A 25,486-nucleotide genomic window follows, 5' to 3' on the forward strand; every position below is an offset into this window, starting at 1 on the left:
TTAGGTATGACTTATTGGCAGTTGTGTCATTGAATGGGGTAACAAGGGCTGGAGTCCAAGAGTTGTTGGTGAATGAGCTATAAAATAGAAAGAAATTCGTGGATCAGTTTTGTAGGGTGAATAGAAATGATTTAAAAACAAACCAAAACAATCCAAGGCAATGCACTTTCATTACTCTTTATAGCTGAGGGCACCAAGCTACACTCATTCCACTAACCTCAGCAGAAGCATTAACTTATTCAGCACAATGAATACAGTATTAAATGAGAATCCAGGAATAGTTTACTCCCAAAACCTCTTTTGGGGACACAAGCTTTTGACACTTTAATGTCCTCCATCCATACCCCATTCACTGCACTTTACCTTGCAGCTAGAAAACATAAGCTTTGTCTGCAGAGACACTGCTAGCTTCCACATAAAGGTGTCTGTAGGATGACCCCCAATTTCTCATTTATGAATGCTTAACCGCCTATTCTCTAAACATACATCAAAGCACATTTGACAGGCAAAACTATAGTCATTCATGTGAACACATACAATTTTAATGCTAGTGTAATAGCAACCATGGTACAGACTCTGATTTTTCATTTAACCCAAACTTAAAATGAGGTTTCCATTCTCAGCAAGGGCTATGATGCTTCAAACCAAACCTCCCTCTGAGAACAACTAGGAAAGCTGGAAAAAATTTTTACAAATCTGTTGGAAGGCATCTGAAAGATACCAAGACAGTGAGAACTTGCAAAGCAAGTCCCAGAAGAGAAGGGAAATGAACCGAGGCTACTACCCTCCACCCCCTCCAAGTTTAATGACAATTTTAAAAGAAATGTATGAGAGGCTGAGAATTGGAGCAGACTTTCAGGATTTAGACTTTGGCTGGGTGGTGGGGAACAAACATGAAAGATCAGGGACCAATGAAGAGAAGCCTTAATTTAAAACAACAAAAACAAAACACAGGCTCTGTCTGGGATCCTAGAAGGCTAAACACAAATAGTGACCCAGAAATATACCAGCCTTTGTAAGCAGTGATGCCTCATTGGATTAAGTTGATCTTATCCTAGCCTAACTTTCTGCCAGAGGTGAAACCAAATCCTCTCTGGTGGAAGAGATCATCCGGAGTCTCAAATTATTTCTAATTTTTCATACACAATGTCTGAAGTGCAATAAAAAATGAAAAGGCAAATAAGAAGACATGACTTGGCTGAAAACAAAGAGATCCAGATATTAGAGTTATCAGACATAAATTTAGTATAACTATAATTAATATAATAATTTTGTTAAGGAATAAAGTGGCAAAAATAGAGGATTCCAGCATAGAAGTGGAAACTATAAAAGAATGAAATAGAAATTCTAAAACTGAATTTAAGTTAATTTCAATAACTGAAATTAAGAACTCAGTGGGTGAGTTTTACATCATATTAGAGAATTAGTGAACTGGAGAGAAGTCAGAAGAAAATACCTCAATGCATGGAAGTTCAAAGGGGTGGAAAATATGGGATATTTTCATAGGGGGTAGAAACAATATTTAAAGACACAAAAACAGACTTTTCCTTAATGAAATACATCAAACTACATATTCAAGAAGCATATCTAGGCACATTATAATAAAACTGAAAAACAAATACAAAGAGAAAAGCTGCAGTAAAATGACATTCACTTTCAAAAGAGCAAGAATTAGACCAATAGCTGATTTCAACAAGTAGCATCAGATTAACTACCTATATTCTAAACAATAGAAACAATGCAAGCCAGAACCCAATGTTACCTTCAAAGTCCTGGGGGGACAAAAAGCTGGCAACCTAGATTTTCACATACAGAGGAAATACCATTAACAACTGCATCAAAACAAATACTTGTGAATGAACCTTAGATGTGCTAAACCAAAAACTCTGGAATATAAAAAAGTACTTAAAGATGGTCTAAATAAATAGACAAAGTTCATAGTACGGAAGGTGATATTATTAAGATGGCAGTTTCTTAGAAATTGGTCTAATAGACTATATCAAAATTTCAATTGTTTGTGGGTTTTGTGGTGGAAATTGACAAGCTGGTAAAATTTATGGAAATGCAAAGGGTCAAGAATGAGCAACACAAACTTGAGTAACAAGGAAGTAGAAAGACTTTTCTACTGGATATAAAGAATTGTAGGCTTTGCATAATTAAAACACTAAGGTATTATTATGAAAATAAACAGACCAACAAAATAGAGTGTACAGAAATTGACACCTACATTATATGAACAGTTGATTTGTGAGAAATGTAGCACTATAAAACAGCTGAGACATTGGTATTTTAATCAATATAACAAGAGCTTTGCTTCCTATTTCATACCACATACAAAATTCAATTCCAGATGGGCTGTAAATCTAAAGATCAAAGGGAAGATAGTTTCTAGAAGATAGCATAAGAGGTACATGTTCATTATCTTTGAGAGAAACAATTACTTGAACAGGTCACAAAAAAAGCACTGCCCGCGAATGGGGGAAAAAAACACACCTGATGAAATGAACTATATTAAAATTAGGAACTTGTGCTCAACAAAACATACCCTTAAGGGAGTATAAAAAGGCAAGCCACTGAAAAGTAGGCGATATCTGCAATACATATAATCATCAAAAAACTTTTTTATATGCAGAATATAGGAAGAACGAAGATAAATCAAGGAAAAAAACAACAGACAAACCAACAGACCAACAGACAAAAGACATGAATAAGCCCTTCACAAAAAAAGGATATACAAATGTCCAGTGAAAACATGTTCAATCTCACTAGTCATGAGGAAAAAGCAAATTAAAATAAGGAGATAAGCACTACACAACTATCAAATTGGCTAAAAGTAAGAAGTCACACCATATCAAGTGTTAGCAAGGATGTGGAGCACCTTGAAGTCTCACCCACTGCTGGTCCGAGTGTAAACTGGCACAACCACTATGGGAAACTGGCAGAATCCGCTGAAGTTGAGTGTATGTATAGCCTGTGACCCTAAGTTTCATTCCCAGGTGCGTTCCAAACAGAAGTGTGAATTAATGTGCACCAAAAGGCATGCACAATAAAGTCCACAGCAGCATATTCATAAAAGCCTAAGCACACTCAAGCACAAATGTTTATCAACCATAAAATGGTTAAACTGTGGTATATTCCTACAGTGGAATTCTATAGAACAATAAAACAAAACACTGACCCTTGCAGCAATACAGATGAATCTCACGAACAATGTAGTGGAAAGAAGTGAGATACACAAGAATACGTTCCATATGGTGCAGTTTATGTAAAGCTCAAGAACAGGCAAAACTAAAACATGACTTTGGAAGTCAAGGCAATGCTGCTCTGGAAGAAGAGGATAATGATTGAAAGGGTACGTAAGACAGGTTTCTGGGGTGTTAATTATGTCCTACTACTTCATCTAGTCAGTATTTACGTGGATGTGTTCACTGTAATAGTTCACCAAGCTGGATACTTTTTACGTGTACACTTTTCTATATGTATGTTTTGCTTCCATATAAAAGTTTCTTTGACAAAACTCCATAAATTCCAATCTAAAACTCTGAGTGTGAATACTTTCTCTGACCATAGGAAAATAAATTATTTAAATACCAGGTGAAAAGCCAAAAAAAAAATTTTTTTTAACGTCCTAAGTAAAAAATCAAGCACTTATAGTCATTATTAATATTTGTATTTTAGCTGTAAAGTGGGTGTTAAACTTGTCCCTTAAAATGTTGTTATAGAAATAAGAATGTTTGGACAGTTCTGCCCCCTACTGCACTTCCCCACAATATTTTTCATCTACTACTGAGGTAATATTTCAAAATATGAGTCCTATCAACAATCTAATATTAGAAACGATCACTTATTGGTTGCTTGGGAAACAGCTGTTAAAGGTTGGGATACCTACCATCCATGTAACTATGCAGCGCAGTTAGCATCGTCCCATCTTGGGGCACATAGGCAGAATAAGCCATTTCTTCTAACATGGGTGGAGACAGCCGGGAGGGTGGGACTGCTGTGACTGGGGCCGAGGAGGAGTGATTAGGACTGACGTGTTTCTTGTGGCGTGCTCTACAATTCTGAAACCACACCTGAGGGAGGAGAAAAGCAATGTAGGCACGTCACATCTCAGCTTCTGAGTACATTATCAACTCAGTTTAAAAAGAAATGCATCCCCTGTCAAACTGTTCACTATTAAGGCTAAAAAAGAAAAAGAAATGTATCCTAAATTTCTCTACCATATAAGCACAATACAAATTGAAATAAGCTTTTGAGGCACCTGGGTGACTCAGTTGGTTGAGAGGCCGACTCTTGATTTCAGCTCAGGTCATGATCTCATGGTGATACTGAGCCTGCATTAATTTGGCTCTGCACTGACAGTGCGGAGCCTGCTTAGGATTCTGTTTCGCTCTCTCTCTGCCCTTACCCCACTTGAGTGCACGAGCATATGCTCTCTCAAAAGAAATAAAAGTTTAAAAAAAAAAAAAAACTAAGTAAGGTTTTTAAACAGTTCTATAGACTGAAGAGAACATTTGCACAAATATCAATGGTCATTTTCTTTGCTCAAATAATAACTATCTGGTGATTTATTTAAAAGCCAATTCTATACTACACTGGCATCTTCGAAAATAAAAAGGAAGGGAGGAAGTTGTGAGAATTCCAGAAAAGTTTCCTCGTCTTTAACCACTGGCATTTGGGACAAAAAGAAAACAAACAAAAAAGCCATTTTAATCAGAACTTAAAAAAAAAAAAAACAAAAACAAAAACTAAATGTATTCTTAGACACCTGCTGGACTTATTTCAAATCTTTTCCCAAATGACTAAAATCCCTACTGAGAACTTAAAGCTTTCTACAAACCTCTTGATTCAGTTATTCCAATCACATTTTAACCTGCTGAGTTCAATTTTTCTTAGTGAATACATAGACTATTCCCTAAGAAGTATGTTAAGGTCAGGTTTATAATAAGAAAAAATGAGTAATATTTAAGCAAAATAAAATACAAACATATCCATTAGTAAAACAGTTCACAAAATGTAAAAAGCTAATCATGAAAGAGTGGTCCACTCTATCATAGAAATAAAGGAATCAAATTCAGGGCAGGCATCGTTTTGCTTCCAGGTCAGGGTGAGGGAGGCTAGGCTGCCCAGAATACTTCCAGTAATTAATCTGCCTGTGTTCGAACTCCCTATCACTAGATGAAACTAGACTATAGAGTGTTACTCTATTAAAATGTGAAAATATTATAGCACTTATTTGCTGTCACTCCAAACACTTTGTCATGAGGAGAAAGAGAAGTGGAGGAATAAAAACTTTTAGGAAATTAAGACAAAGAACATTTTAGTTTCAGGACAGAGGGCCAGGAAGAGATCAAGGACATAAGCTTCTGCCCTGGGCTGGTAGGTGTTTGATGGCATAAGGGAATTGGGGCTGAATAATGTCAAACAGAAGGAATCTGCAAAAAGATTTATATAAAAAAGCTGACCTGATTTCAAACACACATCCTGTCCTTGGGACTCAAAAATAGAGGGCTTTCAAAGTATAAACTCAAGGGGTTAAAACTAAATAGTTAATAATGCAGCAGGGTAGGGGCACCTGGGTGGCTCAGTCAGTTAAGCATCCAACTTCAGCTCAGGTCATGATCTCACAGTTCATGGGTTCAAGCCCCACGTTGGGCTCTGTGCTGACAGCTCAGAGCCTGGAGCCTGCTTGGGATTCTGTGTCTCCCTCTCTCTCTGCCCCTCCCCCACTTGTGCTCTCTCAAAAATGAATAAATGTTAAAAAAAAATTTTTTTTTTTTAAATAATGCAATGGGGTATGCATCCCTGGCCAGGTGGCTGAAAGGTACCACCTGAGAAAGTTTCAGGAAAAAGATGTAGGCATATATCAAGAAAAAGTAGTGGGAAGTCACAGCCTTCTCCCCCATTTTCTGGAGTATTAGGCTCTTAGATATGAAAATAGAGACCCAGAGTCTTCACAGTTCCCTCCACAGGTTCCTTAACAGTAAGCATCATTACTGTCACCCACCCAGTCAAGAAGTTACAAGTTTTCTCAAACTTGTAAGAGAAAACAGCTGTCACCAGTCTTTTCCCCAACAGTACCCAGAAGACATGTACCCCAGTGGACTACATGCAACCTAATACACATGGTACTATGGTTGCCAGAGTTCTTTCAAAGTATCTTATGTTTCCAATAAATTATGTACTGGATGGAACCTACTCAGTAGTTTAAAAAAAAAAATTCCAGATTTTGGAAATAGTATGAAAAAGGTATGACATAAACAGCAGAAAAATTACCTTAATACGGATTCAAATAGCTCTTTGGAAAGATCATCAATAGGTAATCAAGCAGAGAGGTTTGTAAACACAAAATGTCATGGGGGCACCTGGGTGGCTCAGTTGTTTGAGCTGCTGACTTTAGCTCAGGTCATGATCTCATGGTCTGTGGGTTCGAGCCCCTCATCGGGCTCTGAGCTGACATCAGCTCAGAACCTGGAGCCTGTTTTGGATTCTGTGTCTCGCTCTCTCTCTGCCCCTCCCCTGCTTGCTCTCTGTCTCTCTCTCTCTCTGTCTCTCTCTCTCTCTCTCTCTCTCTCTCAAAAATAATAAACATTAAAAAAAATTTTTTTAATGTCATGTAACTTGTACAGAAAAATATAGTTGACAATTCCAGACTTTAGAAAATAACTTCTGACATGAGGGCTACCCAGCTTTAGAATTCAAATACAAGTAATTTTGACCTTCCTCACTGACTCAAAATTTCTTCCTTCTGTTTTGCAAACCTCTAAAAGAGTTAAAAAAAACTTTAAAATATTTTGAGTTCCAAATTGTAAACTCTATAAGCTAAGAGTAGGCTATGTAGATATTCTGTGAAAGAAAAGACTAATCCATAAGATGAATCTCTGAGAAAGCCCAAAGAGCCAAACAGAAGACTTATGTGTATGAAAAAAATGGAATTTTAAATTATTGAGAATGAATGGGATAATACTGATTTAGAGAAACCTGGCTAATCATTTGTGAGGAAAAAAATGGTAAACTCCCTACACCTCACTAGTAACCAAAAGTCAATTCCAGGTAAATTAAAAATTAGATGGAAATAACTGGAACCATAAATGTTTAAGAGAAAACAAAAGTTAATATTGATAACTTCTAGGTGAGGAAGTATAAAAAAGGCCAAAGCTATAAGAAAAAAGTATTGAGAGATATTAATACATAAAAATATAAAAGTTCTATGTGGAGAAAATAAATGAAAAAGAAACTATGGAAGTCTAACATAACAATAAAAATCAGTAAGATGGAAAAGTAACCACGTAATAGAAAAGTGGACTAAAAACATACAATTTCTAAAATTACAAAATAAACAAATATGTTAAAGTTATTGATAATAAAAGAAGCATAAACAAAAACAAAGAGATTTTCTGCCAAAATTAGAAAGAATGTAAAAGAATGATAGTATTCAGGATTTGTAGGAGTTAGTGAAAGGGAACTTGCATATGTAGCTCCCGGCAGAATAAACTGGTATGAACTTTCTGGAAGCTGATTTTTGTACTATTAGTTAATTATTTAAAGGCCTTAAAATGTTTTAGCTTTTGACTCAAAAACCCCCCTTCTAGAAATTTATTCTATGGAAACTATTGAACCAGTGAGCAAGGTGTATATAGAGTGTTGTTCATTTCAGCATTTTTTTATGATAATGAAAAATTGGAAAGAAACTAAATTGTTTAATGCTTAAGATGTTTAACAATAAAAATCATGTAAATTTCAATATGGATATGTACTCCCAAGACGCTAACTGGAAGAAATAGCATTGCTTTATCCTGTTTCCATAAGATGAACAATTCATCATTCACCTATTGGAAAGGGTATGTGAACGGTGATTGTATCTGAATGCAGTGTTAAAAGTAAAATCATCTATATTTTGTGGTTTCAGTACAACAAAGATCTGCTGTTACTAATATCTCGCTAAGCAGACTTTAGTTGGTAAAGGTGAGACTGTCTCTGTGTATCAGACCACTGTTTTTACCTAATCGTTGGATAACCTAGTTTGCACATTAAAATCAAAGCCTAGCAATCAAAACTCTAATTTTTCTAAAATGTGCACAATCACAGGAAGTAGACTGGACATAGAGACTATGACTACTATCTGAGATAACAGAAATTGACTCTTCAAAATTACCACGAAGGACGATATGTATATATACAAATAATATATATATTTGCATGCTCCTTCCTTTGCCATCCTATCAAAAATATTTAAATCCAATCCTCACATATTAGAAGCCACCATCGAACAATATATTCTCCAGGTTCTAGTACTTGGATCCAAGGTAACTTACACATAATACTGGTGACCTAAATACTTAGAAATCACATGACATTGTCTGGGGTCATTATTTATTGAAATAATAAGAAACCTTCTCAGAAAATCTTTCATTTTCCTTTGCTTCCAAATTCAAAATAATCTAAAACATAATAATCATGAATTGACTCAGCTGGAGCAATCATGGTCATTGAACGTATAGACTCTCAGATTGGAAGAACCTTCAACCCGTTCAGTCTGTACTACCTCAACAAAGGAAGCTCCATGTTCAGGCACAGGAAATTCACTATCTCCAATGGCAGCCCACTCATTTTCACAGACTTTGATGCTGAAAAACTTCTTCATTATGAGTAAACTCAGCTTTTTCCTATATTCCTTTGCAAAGACCTGATTTTGCTAGTCTGCAGGACAACCTTCCACATATACTTAAAGTTACTTAGTCTTTTTATCCTATTCCTTCCCTTAGCATCTCATCTTCAGATAAGTATTCTTGTTACTGTTAATATTAGCACATGATTTCTAGTTCTGTCATGACCTTGTTAGCCTGCCTCTAAAGGAAGCAGTCTGTTCAGATTGGTTCCTTGTTAGACCCCTTTTTAAAATCTGGCACTCTGAAATAAACACAATACCCTGGATATCTGAAAAGCATTGAGGTTGTGTGGCTCACTTTCTCAGAGAACCTCATTAGAGTGCTGTCAGCCAAATCCACTGAGAATCTAAGTCTTTAGAGAAGCTGTAGTACCATCAGGTCTTTCCCCATCAGATACTCTATATAGATGATTTATTAATTATGAAACAGCTCAGCCTTAACAAGAATAAACTGAAAAATAAGCACCTATTTATCAACCACTCAACTGAGGAAATGAAACACATGTATAATGTTGGACTTTACCTCCCCCTGCTCCCTGCAACTGAATTTCATCTTGCTGGTTATGGTTACTTGCATTAATTCCTTAAACTTTTTGAATCTTGAGTGTTACTTAAAATTGTTTTCCACTTCCCTGATTTCTCTATAAGATCTTGACACAGTTGATCACCTCTGCCTTGAACACATTCCTCTGGCTTCCATGATGCCTCCATACTAGACTCATTCCTTGATCCCAGCTGTCACTGCATCCCTTTCAAATAGTATCTCTTACCCTGCTCTCTCCCTAAAGTCCATTCTTCTCTTTTTACTGTTTATGATCTTGTTCTAAAGGATTTTACCCAATTTCATGGCATTGGATCTTTTTGCTTAGTCCTGCTCATCTTTTAAAATACTTGTTTAAATCCCCAAATTCCACAATCACTGCATGACTAGCACAGCTAGTGTCCCATTAGAGTGTCCAGGTCCTTTTCTTGTCTTTCTCCCATCTGTGCAATCAATAAAATGTTTCTCAGTGAACTCTAGGTCACTACCTCATTTAAGCCTATCTTCAAAAAATGACTACTTTGCGGGGTATCCCAACTAACCATATATCTCTAGCTTCTTTCTACCCTAATTCTTCCCATGTACTGCCACTAGCCCTTTCTTCCTGAATTCACATACCATGGCTTTCTCCTGCTCAGGAGAGAACTCTATACTTGCAGGTCCCTCCAAGTTCAGTTCCAGCACTTTCAGCTCTCACAATTTGCAAATATAAATCTTACGTTTCAATGAATTCACTCTAATTTATCCTTCCCTGACTTTATTCATACCACTATCTCTACCTGGATCTTTAACAAAGGCCATCAACCTCACCCCTAGACACACGCACTCACTTACACAATCACAGAAAAGTTGGAAAAAAAATTACTGGCTTCAGAACCAGATCTAGCTTGGAACCATATTTGCCTTTTTCAGCTTGAGGATCTTAGGGTTGCTGTGAGCATGGAATGAAGTAACTTATGCACAAAGTCATTAACAACCGGTAACCTAGCCCTTGCAAGCCAATTATCAGAGTTAAAAAGCTGAAGTAGAGTGTAAAGAGACCTAAAATAGAAAGCAAATGTTTTTTTGCCATTTCTTCACACACAAAAAACTAATGCACACTTATAAAGGCCTAGAATAGAACTTTTAGTATCTCTTGATTAACCTTAAAAATAATCACCTGTATCACACGTCTGCTCAAGCCTGTCCTTTCTGCCAGTTTCTGGAGAGTCTGTGCATCTGGGTTGTTGTCCTGAGCAAATTGTGCTTGCATTACCTGTTTTTTTAAAAAAAAAGTATAGGTAGTAAATAGCTATATATAAGAAGCTCAATCTTCTGCATTTTGATGACAGGAGAGATAAGACATGAACAAGAAGATAGGATACTTGTATTTTATTACTTGAAAATCAGTATGGGGAAATATGTATAAATGAAAAGAAAGCATATTTCATAAATTTACAAACAAGTTGCTATGTTGAGACCTTTTAAAAAATAGTCCATTTCAGCATAAAACTTCTCTCTCAACTATGCTGTTAAAAATGAGCTCCCCAGGGGCGCCTGGGTGGCGCAGTCGGTTAAGCGTCCGACTTCAGCCAGGTCATGATTTCGCGGCCTGTGAGTTCGAGCCCCGCGTCAGGCTCTGGGCTGATGGCTCAGAGCCTGGAGCCTGTTTCCGATTCTGTGTCTCCCTCTCTCTCTGCCCCTCCCCCGTTCACGCTCTGTCTCTCTCTGTCCCAAAAATAAAATAAATGTTGAAAAAAAAATTAAAAAAAAAAAATGAGCTCCCCTTTGCTCTTCTTCCATTCTTACAGCATACAAATGAAATGAATAAATGGTATAAGCCTGTTTACTATTTTTTTCCATTTTGTTAAAAATTTCTTGCATTAGAAAACTTGTAAAAATACAAAAATACTATCACATTTATCTCCAACTGCTACTGAGCTAAACAGGCCCATACTATAACTTTCATCAGTCAGCAAATAGCATACAGTGCAAAAGATAGATACCATTTAATTGTAATTAGTACAACATTAATTGTTTTGAACACTTGTTCTATGCAAAACAATATCTGGGATCTGACACCCATCTGACACCCATAAGAACTTCCTGGGATCTAACCATCTGTAGATTGAAAAAGCTCCCAGGTGATTCAATATGAACTTTTGGATTAGAACCACGGTGCCAAGGGTCATGAGACAGTGATATATGAAAAAATTGTCCCTGGCCTCAACTTTTTGAGACAAAGATATGGACATGTCAATAACTACCAAGAATACAAAGTAAAAGGAGAAACATGGAGAGGGAATATCAGAGTAAAGCACAAGTCAAGGGCTTTGTATTCTTTCTGAAGAGGGAATCAAGAGGGATATTTGAATTTTATAACTTAAAAGCCAATCAACTTAGGGAACTAGTATAAAATATGGAAGAGGGGAGTCTGTCATCCAACATGATTATGCATGTCCATAGGTATGGGATGGGGGTAACCAACCTACCTAAAGACCTTAAGTACCAGTGGCCTCAGCATCATTTCCAATAGGCAAAATTAACTGCACGCTCCACTATGCTCCTCATATAATACAGTCTTCTGCCACTACACATGTCACAAGGTAGCTAAATAACTCAGTGGCAAGTATAGCTCTTAATAGCAGAAAGTAAGCATCTTGAGGGCAAAGGAAATGTCTTATTCTTCATTTCCCCAGGAGCTAATACCCCTTCCCATCACATAGTACATGCTTAAGTGTTTGTAACAGAATGAACCCTGACAACGTGAGAAAAATCTGAAGATAGTGTAGAGAAAAACACCAATGTTGTTCCAGGAAACCTTATGAGGTTTGCAATTTTTTAAAATTAAGTTCCGAAGAGTGACTCTTCTAGAATAAGGTATTCCTGACTTCCTCTCCAACCATATTTGTTCACACACTCTCTGTAAACAGCACATGTATTTTTACTTTAAAAAATGGGCAGAAATGGCCTAAAAGTTTATAATCTCATTCAGTTTACCTCATTCTCCCTTTCTTATTCAAAATGTGTTGTTTCAACACTGTCATGTACAAATAGTTGTGTTTACATGTAGTTGAGCATGTAACATCTCAAAGAGAAAAAAGAATGAGCAAGTTAACTGTCTTTATATTTTAATTTTTCAAGAAGAAAAGCTAAACAGATATTTAAGGATTTGCTTGTTAGACCATTATTGATAATTTATAAAACAAAAGACAGCATGCTTTTCACAAATGCATTTCAAATTCACAAGTTTAATAATGGAACCAAGTTACATTTAATAAAGCAATTTCTCATCAAGGAATAAAGCAAAAACTTAAATGAATACTGATGGTTTAAAATTGGTATATACTAAAGGGAAAGTAATACATGCTTATCAATGTTTAATCTCACAAAATAAACGTTTTCATTTCTACTTAATTTCATTGTTCTCCAGTCACTAATGATGTTGAAACCCACCCCACTCCTTTTCTGTGCTCTTTTTAATGTGGTCAAGGAGTGAACCTTTGTAGACACTCATCATTTTAAGGCCAGGAAATCTCAGAGATGACAGGCATCTGCATAGTAGCAACTGACCAACTCAATCGGAAAGTAGATTAAAGTAGTTGCTAACTTTGGAATGTTTAATATTAATAATCACGGAGCAAGTGCTTCCAACTACAATAAGCAAACCATAATATTGGCAGGAACTTCTTAAATACCATTTCTACACATGGGGCAATATTTGAAATATTCTTGCCAACACAAAATATTGTTCTGTTTTGTGAATCTTAAGATCTTTTCTTCCCATAAATTTCTAAATAATTTTGGGAAATCATCTTGTTTATTCTTCTCATGTTAACTCTCCTCTGTCCAAAGCAGTGCTTCATTAATAGTCTTGACTTACTGATCATCTATAGTATTTTATTATTTTGCTGAATTCAAGCACTACTAGAATATATTCAGCTTTCTGAAAGGACAATTTGACATAAAGGGTACACTGCCTGATGTATCAGAGGTTCTGGCAAAATATAGTGATTTAAGTGTTTAAAAATTTACAGCTATGGGGCACGTAGGTGGCTCAGTCTATTAAGCGCCTGACTCTTGATTTCAGCTCAGGTCATGATCTCATGGTTCCTGAGATGGTGCCCTGCATTGGGCTCTCACTGACAGTGCTGTCTGTTTGGGATTCTTTCTCTCCTCTCTCTCTGCCCCTCCCCCTGCCCACAGGCATGCACTCTCTCTCAAAATAAACAAACACTTAAAAAAAAAAACTTTACAGCTATGTATCCCAGATTCCCAAGATATAAAAAACCACTTGAGGACAAAGATTGTATCTCATTTGTTTCAGCCATTCATGGCATAGAATAGATACTAATAAATACTGAAAAAAAAATGAGTATATGCTTTGAAAGCATGTCATTTCTATTTTCATTTTTTAAAACCTATGATTCCTAAATACATCTTTAAAAACTCATGAGTCAGATCACATTTTCATATAAAAATGCATGTGATGATACAAATAGCTCATGCATGTGTGCAATTTAAAACTATGAGGCTAATATACAAGATTCAGACTCTAACTCTTGTTTTAGCTGCTGCTGCTATTAAGTGGAACTTTTATTCCACTCATGGTCTGGAGGCCAAGCAAAAGACCAGAGGATTGGGGAAGTTTGCAAATCTCTTCTCTGCCATTCCGTTGGTAGTCTGATTTGAGGGGGGTTCCTACACCTCTTGGAAGAGGCTACCTACATCAAAGAATTATTGTTAAGAATTAAAGGAGACAGGGTAAATAAATGCCTAGTGTAGGAATTGACACACAAGACCTTCACAAATATTCCCTCTTTAATCAGTACCTATGATTATCTTCCTGTATGAAATGGTATATCTACCTAAAGTTGTTTCAAATTTTCACAATTTTAATAACTTTAATTTCATATAAAATTTTACTGTCAGACTTATAATTATTAAAATTATAGCCAGACCTTCATGGAAACAGCCCATTTTAAAAACAGAATATATTTATACTAGAAATTCTATTTTAACTCAGACATTTTGTAGCTACTGGATATTTTGCTTCCAGGTCTCTCACAGGTACTCATATCTCCTAATTTAGGGTTTTATGTAATCCAAGTTCCCTTGGAATATTTGTATCACGTCAAGGTTTCTTTCTTAATCTTTCTCCAAATAAAAACATTTCTCCTGAAATCCTTTTACTATATTCATCTTAAATACTAGCAAGTCTTAGAATACTATTTGTGATTTTCAGAATATTACTTTTACTCAGTTGTTAACGTTGTATAACTAACCTTTAAAGTTTGAGCTAAGGCCGATACTATGTGTAAAGCACCCAGCAGTACAAGGTAGGTGCTCAATAAATGTTACTTTACCTTAACATAAAACAAATACCTCATCCACATTAATCTTTTAGAAAATGTGATTTCTTTATCTGAAAAAATGCCAGAAAGAATCATTATATGTGTAGACTTAATTATAAGTAATTATTTAATTATTTTCTTGACAAGTGACATGAATTTATAACAATTATATTTAGGACAACCAAACAGAAAATAATCCTTCCTTTTTCAGGAGACATAATCAACCATTAGCATCATATAGAATTACCTCCCTTTATCCCGCTTAAAAAGAACAATATGTCTACTTGATTGGAGTCAATAACTAGATTCCTGTTGTTTATGGTAAGGCATATTCAATTCTTTCCTATTCAGAAAATGTACAATCTTAGCCATTAAAAGGCTCATCGCAATTTCTTAAAAAGGCAGCACATTAGTGTCCCACAGACCCACACACTGTATGTCTCTTTCTGTTAATAGTCTTAAACTATTTTGTCTTCTATCACAATTATAGGTAGTAATGTAAATAAATGCCTGAGTTACATTGATTTTTTCAGGACAGATCAACATTTTGTTTGCACTTTGACATTAATACCAATAGAACCCAGGAAAATAAAGCTTGAATGACTAATACCAGATCATTACTCTGAGAATATTGATAAACATTTTAGGGAAATAAGTATGTTTTCATACATTCATCAATTTAGCTTTCTTTAAAAGCACAGGCCAACTTTTTTGAAAACATGAAAATGTTTTTAGGCAGCACAGAGATTGTTTTTGGGTTTGTTTGTTTGTTTGGAGGGAGGAGGGATTGGGTTTTCTTTGTGTGTGTTTTTTTTATTTTCATCAGGAGTGAATTCAAAAATCATGAATTCATTGTCATGTCTACCTGGAGCTGATCTGCTGTAAAGCTGGTCCGAGCTCTTTTTGCTGGTTTTGGATGATTAACATCTTGCTCTGTGAGGAGGGCACCTTCAACACTAATCCCATTACCTGCATTTAAAAACAATAGCATATATACTGGTAACTCAAATGGCTCTACTGATCAAGCAGTAATATATTTCTTGCATCTCTTGGCTCAGTGCAAAATTGGAAATTGTCCAAATCTGGGAGTTAAGTTTTAAAACACACTACAAATATTCTGTGGAAACAACACTCCACTTATAGGCTTGTATATTTTAGTCAAAAAAGTGCAAAAAACTAGAAGAGCACATATCTAAGATTCATCCTTAGGAGACAAACACAGGAAAACTGGTTACGAAAAGCCAAACAGACCCTAAATTCAAGGCTGCTGCCTGAAAATATGGTACAAGGCTAATACGCATGCCATGGCATTCCCTGTAAATAAACAGATGGAGATCATCACTAACAGTATATGCTTAATGACTTTTACCACAATTACACTGCACAAAATAATGCATTAAAATGACCTTAGGAAAAATCTTTTTTATTCCCTGTATTCACCGTCCCCAAAGACTCTAAAGTATTTTAAGTATATATTTACCATTTTCCACTTCTCTTTTCAAATTATCCAGCATACAGTCATAATGCACTCTGCAGAGGACTTTCTCTTCCACCAAAGCAAACTCCTCTCCTGTGGAAAGCTGCCTCTTGCAAGAAAAGCAGGCAAAGCATGCCAAGTGATAGACATTCCCCTTGGCCCTCCGGACCCAGTCAGTAGAATGGATGTGCCTCCCACAACGAGAGCAGCGAGTTCCATACCTTCTACATAAATAGAAGAGCAGGAGGTAAAGATTTTAATGTTTGATGAGATACTTATAAGCCTAAGAGTAAACTAACACATTATAATACTCACTAGATTAACCTAAGTGTTTAAATCTTTTGAAAGTGAAACAGGAATCAATTACTTTTCTAGAAGTCAATATGGTAAGCAATCAAGACTTGACATAACGGTCATAATTCAAACCTGTTTATAAAACAAAAACTCCTCATTGTTACGTTAAAGGAAGACTGGATTTTTCCATTTAAAATAAATGCAGTATGAGTTTCAATATCCCTTTTGTAACAAATATAAATAAGTTTATATTTTATAAATTACCTAGAAACTCAAGATACAAACATACATACATTGAGGACTGAAACCTAAAAGTGTAAAAGCATACCACTGAAGATAAATGACTTCTTAAAACCAAATTGAGATAATTTAAAAATGCTTTCGATATCATTTTTTAAATTAAAATATTTAAACATTTAAAACTGATAGTATCAAAAAATGGGTAGAACAGAAGACTTTCACCCTGAGGGTGAGGAAGGAAAACTCAGGTATGTTTCCAATGGTGAATAAGCTATCATATCATTAGCCACAGGAGGGGGAGAAATACATATCCACATCAAACTAGATGGATGTCTGTTTCTATTCATTAATATATTGTTAGAGGGACTGCCCGTTTCTTTAACTCAATCTGAAGAACTGAATCCTAAAACTAAATTTCAAAATATGATAAAATATGAAGTATAAAAAAATCCTGAAGAACTAGATTTTCAATAGGTCTCTGAAACCAAACCTTTCAAAAAGCTTTAAATTATGTTTAAAAAATTAAAGAGTTTCATATTTTAAGTCAAAGAGGAGACAAATTGCTACTATTTTTGAGGAAATGGAGAGTAAACCTGATGAGAAATATGTTTCTAGTATTTATAAATTTCTGTGACTTTTTTTTTTTTTAATTTTTTTTTCAACGTTTATTTATTTTTGGGACAGAGAGAGACAGAGCATGAACGGGGGAGGGGCAGAGAGAGAGGGAGACACAGAATCGGAAACAGGCTCCAGGCTCTGAGCCATCAGCCCAGAGCCTGACGCGGGGCTCGAACTCACGGAGCGCGAGATCGTGACCTGGCTGAAGTTGGACGCTTAACCGACTGCGACACCCAGGCGCCCCATAAAATTCTGTGACTTTTTAAAATAAAGGACTCTACGTTTTATGAATTGCTTTAAATTAGCAATTTTATTCAAATCAATCACTAAACTCTCTGAAACCAGTTTCTGAAGCTGAGAATAAACAACATAATTGGTATTACAAACTTCATTATATAGTATCAATTTCACAATAAACATTATGCTTCATTTGGAAATGCAAATAAAGAAAAAATATAGCAATTTTAAAAAATCATGCTTAGGGATAATTTCAATTTCTAGATAGCTATCCATTAAAAACTGAATTATATCCTAGAATAAACTGTACATTTAAGAAATGTTTAGAGAGTTCATAGAGAAAATGTTAATATCTTAGACCAATACAATCTCACAAAACAAAAATCAAAGAAGAGACAAAAAGAAATCAGATATTCACACAGAATAATCAAACTTGGTGTATTTGATATTGGAATGGTTGGTTCCTCTAAATTATATGATTTATCATAGTCTCCAAACTGCTGACATTTTGTAGGGTATAGCTAGGGATTATTCTATAGTAAATTGATAAACACTTAACAAAATCTTGATTCCCCCCACCCCATAATTATTTCATTTTATCTTATCATGCCCTGCAAACAAGGGTCTCTGTCACAATAAATCATCTTATATTTTACATTTTACCTATGCACAGCAAGAAGTTTCCCCCCCCTTTTTTTTTTTAAATATCTCAAACTTTCATTCCTCCAAGTGGGAATAATTATTTTAAATTAGTGTTTGTATATTGAATTCTTAAAACACATAAACATGCTTATTTTATTTGTTTTAGTAGGAGCTATACCTTAAAAATGTCAAGCATTCTCATTCTGAAATCCATTATACAAGAAAATGGGTTTTTAATATGTAAAACCAGACCAGAAAGCTTATTTACAAAATTTTCTTTGCAAAATAATTTCTTGGAGTATCTACTAAAAATATTCCATAGTGTACCTGAAATAATCAAGTTTGCAGAAAATGTCTTTGTCTTTAATATAACAGCTGGTATGCCTTCCTAAGGAGGTCCTGCAGACACTGCAGGAGAGACACCGAACATGCCAGCACAGGTCATTCACCTGTAAAGGGAAATAAGAAACCATTTTAATATCATATTTACAGAGTATCATTCCACCGGTTTTGCACACTGAGAAATTTTAAAACCCAGGTCCTTAATATTTTAACATATGCTCTGAATGTTTCTATCTAAATGGTGTCATTTACACAAATATCGGTCTAGATGTATTCTCTTTTAGACACCACAAAAGATCACAACTGTATATTTTCTATTTTGTGTTTATTTTTTTATTTGTCTGAAGAAATCAGAGTGTGTGCTTTTTTTTTTTTTTTCTTTTTGAAATCAAACTTCTATGAACACGGAAAATTTTTGTCATTCTGAAATCCTACATACAGGCTTATTTTATTTTTTTCTTTTACCAAGGTCTTCCTGCCATGAAACCTGGTGGCTGAAGAAGTCAAGCCACACACCTTCTCAATCTACTTTCTGCCCAATTATAAATGGTGTACTAAAGTGAGAGAGAAAGACGGTGAAAAAGAAGCCTTGTAAGATACTTACCCTTATAAAGAAGGCAGGCAATCCATTTCCCTTACCAAACAGAAATGGCTAAGGTAGATTTAAATGTTGATATGGCAGAAGTCCCAGCTACTTTCTAACATTAAATAATAGAATCAAGGAGTAAAGTATTGGTAACCCTACCTAATGATTTGATTACTGGAGAAGAAATTAATCTGATTATAAGTGGTTCTAAGAAGGCACCCAGGCACTGTTTGCCATTTGTATTTCAAGTAGTAAGGCATAAAATAGGGTTTAATAAATCACACCACCTTATATTTTTTAAATAGGCACATGAAATATCATCAATTCAGAGAACAAATCATAACCCTCACCTTAAACTGTTGCTATCATACTATAAGCACTACAACTTGAGCTTTCAAGAATGAAGATGTGTACAGGATTGAACCTGCCTGTATGTAACACACGCTCCCAAAGTTTGCTCTTGTTAAATGGACACAAGAACCGAGTTTATGCTTCACTAATTAAGCATAATTTCATTTCATATGAAAGAACTGCAATGATGCAAAAACACAGTTACACCCTGCAAGTGGATCTAATGTTTCAAATGTTTAGGAAATTGTGAAAATGGGAAATTGTGAAATGGTCTTTATCATGAAATACTGTAGCAAAAACCCTATTTGTCCAATGATTTGTCCAAGATTAGTACTACTCTTCAAAATGTTTTCCTGTGATACAAAACATAAAAGGTACTTTAAAGCTGAAGGAAAAAATTTCACTTACTTCTAATTACAGTTATGGGCCTCCTTCCAAAGCATTAATGAGAATATCATTTTGGTAAAATTTTTTAAATTTTAAGTTTGGGTCTTGAGCTACAATGTTTACTACACAAGAAAACTTGGAAAATAGAAGAAAGAAAAGAAAGAAAGAAAGAAAGAAAGAAAGAAAGAAAGAAAGAAAGAGAGAGAGAAAGAAAATGAATTTGAGGAAGCCAGAATAAAAAAGTACTAACAATGGTTAATATTGTCCTAGAAATAAGTGTGTATTTTCCTTCTATTTTTTCATAACATAGTCCAATTAAAGTTTAAAAATATATGCTTCCTTTAGTATTCAATGTTTAGGGACTTTTATCTTATCCAGGATCTTTTTTTTTTCCTTCTCCTCAAGCAAGTGTAGATTCAGGCTTCAGGGCAGAGTCATGGCCACCCTCTAACTTCCTAAAGCCAAACCTAATGCTTGGTTTGCTACCTTTCCTTAAAGTTTACTTAAAAAAAAAAACAAAAAACAAAAAACCTCCTCATCTTCCATTACTTTCCAGAAAGGAAAGTAAGGTAAAGAGAAAATTCTGAAGAACATAGACCTTTCCTGATGGCTGGTATTGATCCAATATATAAATGTATATAAGACCAAGCCAGAAAGTCTACCCAAACGACAGGGCACTGAAATATTAGATGAAGCCAAAGACCCATCTAATTCCTCTCCTACATTTTTGTCTTAACTCCATTTTACTTGCCTCACGAGGTGATGTTTTTCTATATTAAATGGTTTTTATTATAGATCGTTGTACCCTCAAATACTCTACTAGGTCTAGATCCAACAATTTTCACCAGTGACTCAAATTGAATTTAAACTTCTCTTTTAGAATAAGTATACAAATTAAAAAAAAAAAACTCAACATTTTTATATAATCATACAGTGTCAAACTTTAGTTAGAGCTAATATACTAGTATGTACAAAAGGGACAGAATAAGGGTGTGCATAGAAGACCTCACTGGATTACATTCCTACAAAGAAAAGCTTTATGTAACTCATTTAGGTAACTTAGATATTTTACATCATACAAGTAAATAATATGAGGTACAAATAAATTTTTAACATATAAAAGTGAACACTAGAAATAACTTATGTATTTCAGAGGTATGGTAAGAGTCACTTTATAATACCCTTTTTTTCTAGATTCTCTCTGGAGGAGCTAGAAAAGCCTTTATAGCCTTTAAGAATGTTCAGAAACATTCTTAAAGATTATGCTAATTATGAAGAGGTTTCATTGACAATAAACTAATTTTGATCCAAAAAATGACTTTGAGATATTAGGTCTAGAAACAGTGAAAGACTCAGGTCTAGAAACAGTGAAAAGGGTATCCTAGGAATGCAGATTTAAAGAGAAAGCCATGCTAATTTGTCAACTTTAAGAAGCAATCACCAATTAAGATTTAGTTACTTTTAATTTTTTCACCAAAACTTCTTTTGATGCTCTATCTAGGTTGTATCTATAGGGTTTTATTCCCACTTTACAGATTAAGCAGCTTTATACACTGAGGTAGAAATTTAAAGGAGCCCAATAACTAGCTTTTTGAACTCGTACTCTCTATAATTAATCCTTTTGAAAAAATGGAGATGTTGGGTGTGGACAGATTGGTGAGGAGGGAATAGAAAGTGAATTGGCTTGCTACTAATTTAGTGTAGGAGAGACCATTATTTTAAATAGTAGTCTTAAAAAGCTATTGAAGTTGAAAACCCATGGTATTAGGAGTAAGACACATGGGACCATGAACCTTCATTCAATGGCATGGGTAACTGTGGCCTACCAGAATTTTGACTCCAAAACTCCCGCACAGTATTTTAAGAAGTGAAACCAATTAAGACAGTCACCTCTCCAACTACCACATGAAGCACTTCATCCCAGGCATCGATAGATCCTTCTCTTCTTTCTTTTTGCTTTCGTTTCTGTTTTCTTTCATTCCTGCCTTCCCTCCCTCCCTCCCTCCTTCTCTCTCTTTTGGTCTACCTTTATATCAATTTCTATTTTTTTCCCCACAAGCACTGGAGGTGACATGAAAAAAAGCATTGGGTGGCCTCCAAGTATTAAGCCTTAACAAGAGGCTCTTAATAAGAGCCTGAAAACGGTTTTTATTTAAATGTTCCTACAAATTTTTTCTTTGAAAAAGGTTGAAGTAACTTACTAAAAATAAGACTATGTAAAAAATCTGTCCAGAAAAGGCCCTTTAAAGCGCTTTGCAGTGGTCCTCACCAAAGGAGACACTGCAAAGGGGAATCAGCCAACATATACTGACCAGGAGCTCTTAGAAGCAGGCAGGTGTGTGGGTGTTATCGGGGGTGGAGGGACCATAACCTGGACTCTGTTTCCAAATGAGTAAAAAGATTAGCCCACTTTTGCTTTTCTATAAGTAGGTGGCTGACTCCAGTACGTCCACCCGGGGTGTCGGCACTTGTAGACCACGACCTGTCATCAACAAGCTGTATTACAACATGGGAGATTCTAAGATTTCTTCTCCCTGGACCGGGCTGTTCTGCTGAGAAAGCCTACAACCTGCAGAGACAACTTGAAAGGAAAAGAAGGAAAAACTTTTCTCTTTTCCTAGAGTAACCCCGCTCCCCTTGGGCCTCGCGGCTCCACCCTACCTTGAGAAGGTACTTGTCCACGATCTCCAGGCCGCAGCTGTTGCACACACACTTGCCAGGGGGGCAGACAGAGCCCGAGGCCATGGACCGGGGCGAGGACGACGGGGACAGCGGGGCCGAGGAGGAGCACGAGTCCTCGTCCCCCGCTCCCTGGGGGCTCACCTGAAGGAAGCCGCGAGGCGCAGTCGCAGGCGGTTCTAGACCCCTCCTCCTCTCCTCATCCCACCGACCCACCGGGATCCCCCCCTTCCCCTTTTCCTCAGGCCACCCCCAGTTCATGAGTTCTCCCTTCCTGTTCTCACTCCTCCTCCCCCCCGCCAAGTCCAAGCTCCTGCCACCCACCCGCTGGGGCTGTTGACCCTGACTTCAAGGACCCAAGGGCGCCTTACAGCCCTGCATCACCGTCCAGCCGGCCCAGCTTTCCACCCCGCCCTGCCCCAGGCCTTCCTTGCACCCGGTCCTCGGAGGGCCAGCTGGGCCCACGGAGGAGCGCGCGGACAGCGGCCTCTCGTCCTGGGCGGTCTCCACACCTCCAGCCTCCAACAGCCGTGTCCCTCCCCACTCACCAGTCCCTCTTCCCCGGCGCCTTTCCGAGTCCTCCCGGCCGCCAGGGCTGCAATCCGCCCGCACTCCTCCGACATGAGCCCCGGGCACTGCGGGGTGAGCGGAAGGGGAAAGTGGGGAGAAACGGTGAGGAAAACTTCAGAGCCGGCAAGCGCAGCCCAGAGCCTCGGCTTCTTGGCACGCGGAGCGGGCTAAAGAAGGCCCCCAGCGCGCCCGGCCGCGCGTGCAGCCGTCAGGGCTCCTGGGCCCCGGGGCCGCGGGCAAACGCGCGGAAGCGCAGCCTCTCCGTTGTCCGCCGCGGGCGGCGGCTGCGCAGCCCCAGCGCGCGGCGAGGCGGCCACCCGGGCGCTAAAGGCTTGCCCAGCGCGCCGCGGCGCTCTCGCGGCTGCGGGTCCCTAGCGCTCGCCGAAGCAAGTCGGTTCCCCGCCCCCCTACCGGGGGTAACAAGTTAATAACAATCATCCCAGCACAAAGCATTTTCTTTCTAGACGTCAATCACGGCGGAGCGGGGATCACCAGACTAAAGCGGGTGCAAGGGGCGGGAAGGGAGGGGGGGTGGAATGGGAGAGAAGAAAAGAGGATTGAGGAGGGGGTGGGGGAAGAAACTTGATTTCTTTAATAACCTCAATTAAAAGAGCAAGACACATATATATTTTTAAAAAGGAGCGTTTTGAATTGGATAGCCCGAAAGGTGAAGAGGTTTAATAGGATACTTGAAAGCTAATTACAGCGGGATTTAAGAAGCCTGGTGTTTGTTCCGATGACAATTTGAATGAAAATGCTTCAGATTAAACCGAGCCAGCAGCTCTTTCGTAAACTTACAGCAATTAGAGCTGCGAGTGATTTACACTCGTTTCTTTAAGGTGTAAATTGCCACTTACTGCTCAGTAAGTCAACATTTGAGCTACTAGAGAATTATTTTTAACCAGCGCAAAAAGCGGGTCGAATAATGGAAAATATCCAGCTGAATTTAATTTGTGCCATTAAAACTCACCCAACCTCGGTCAAACTGTTTTAAAGCAACAGCGCGCATTACTCAAGTGTTCCCAAGCCTTTACTGGAGTTTTGTTCCTAAACGAAAACGCAGCCTCTCCTAGGCTTTTTCTGCCTTCGTTTACGAAAACTCCTGTTTGCGCGGAGGGGGTGCCGAACTCCGGCGGCCCACACCTGCGTTTCTGACTCTTCGCCTCCCTCGTCCTCCTTCTGGCTGCACCAGACGAGATACTGTCCGAACCTGGGAGTCCCCCGGCCCTCAGCGGGGACCCTCCGGTGCGCTCCCTGGGCTGGACCCAGCGCCGCCACACGGAGGCCGCATCCTCGCAGACATGAGGAGAGTTTAAGCGGTAAAGCCCCGCGTTCGCCGGGTGTTCCCCGCCACCGTCCCAGCAAAGATCAAGTCAGCGGTATCCGGTGCGGGACCCTCTGCCGCGCTCGAACAGGCTGCAGATGATTTTCAAAGTTAAAACGCGAGACACCCACGAGTCCTGCCTCCAGAGTGACGTGAGAGCTTGTCAGTTTTCCCCCACTTACTAGACTAGACGAAAGGTGTGATTCGCGTGCCCTGGGGTGGTTGTTGTTGTTGTTGTTGTTTGGTATTTTAAGTAAAATGGCCCTCTTGGCCCTCCCTGGGATGCCCCAGGGCCTTCCAGGAGCCACGACTTCTTGTGTTTGTGCGTGCGCCCGCGTCAGCGCGGGTCGCGCTGCGGCGGGTTCCGCGCCTTTGCGCGGGCCAGTGCCCGCGGGCAGCTGCACGCACCGAGCCAAGCCTCTAGTCCCACCCGACAGCCGCCCGGACCTCCCGACACGCTCTTCCCCACCGCCGAGATCAATCACCACGGCAAATAGAACAAAAGCAAGACTCACATGTACCCGAGAACGCCTTAGGCTCGAGGCTTCGTCTCCCAAATTACAGTCTCCATGCCTCAGGTTAAGTGAGCTTGTGGGGAGGGGAGGCAATGATTACTGACTAACGCTACTACGTAATAAAAAAAAAAAAAATTGCCAGGTCTGAAGTTGAGGCCGTTACAGGTAATTTCTGAACCTCGTTTAGGAGCCCAAACAGCTCGCGTTGTATGGAAACTGCAATTCAGCTGGTCTGGCCAGACGTCGGCTCGCTCACCTTCTTAGGGGGAACTGCCAGCTCCGGCACGTCCTTTTCTTCTAGTTTACACACAAACATCTGATCGCTTTTCCAATACATGGCACTGCTAGGGCTGCTTATCACATACCAACTCCAGAGGGTCAGCGGCTGTCCGTGCCTGCCGGTCTGCCCCCCTCCCCCGCCCCAACACACTAATAAAAGCCGACCCCGAGAAGAGTAAGAAAGCTACAAACAAGTCTTCGTCCAAAGAGGCCGCTGTGGCCGTTACCACTGACGGGCTGTTCCTAAGATTCCTATCCCAACTTCACTGAACTCTGTCCCTCCAGGAAAAGGGGAAAAAAAAAAAAAAGTTTTGTTTTCCAGAGGGTGGAACCTTGCATAAAGGGAGGGAAGGGGGTGTGTGTGTGGGGGGGGGGAGAGTCTTTTCCTGGAGGAATAGCCTCA

The 25,486-nt window shown here is 38.1% G+C and overlaps 1 protein-coding gene across 1 annotated transcript; it reads right to left on the reverse strand.

The window, feature by feature from the left end:
* On the reverse strand, positions 1-25,174 carry LHX8 (LIM homeobox 8). Its single transcript, XM_047872199.1, has 9 exons — positions 25,061-25,174; positions 22,944-23,030; positions 22,378-22,539; positions 18,378-18,499; positions 16,023-16,243; positions 15,408-15,511; positions 10,369-10,464; positions 3,890-4,073; positions 1-77 (listed from the first exon to the last, which is right to left on the reverse strand). The coding sequence occupies exons 1-9, from the start codon at positions 25,139-25,141 to the stop codon at positions 1-3; spliced, it is 1,134 nt and encodes a 377-aa protein (XP_047728155.1). The 5' UTR covers positions 25,142-25,174.
* Positions 25,175-25,486: the final 312 nt, after the last annotated feature.

Source organism: Prionailurus viverrinus, chromosome C1, assembly GCF_022837055.1.
Source record: "Prionailurus viverrinus isolate Anna chromosome C1, UM_Priviv_1.0, whole genome shotgun sequence".
Lineage (NCBI taxonomy): Eukaryota > Metazoa > Chordata > Mammalia > Carnivora > Felidae > Prionailurus > Prionailurus viverrinus.

Excerpts from the sequence above, each read along its gene's own strand:
- LHX8 (XM_047872199.1), bottom strand. The coding sequence starts at position 25,141 with ATGTATTGGAAAAGCGATCAGATGTTTGTGTGTAAACTAGAAGAAAAG. Across the intron at positions 10,465-15,407 it reads TTACAGCAGATCAGCTCCAG|GTAATGCAAGCACAATTTGC; the intron begins GTAGACATGACA and ends TTAAAAAAACAG. Across the intron at positions 78-3,889 it reads GCTGCATAGTTACATGGATG|CTCATTCACCAACAACTCTT; the intron begins GTAGGTATCCCA and ends TCTATTTTATAG.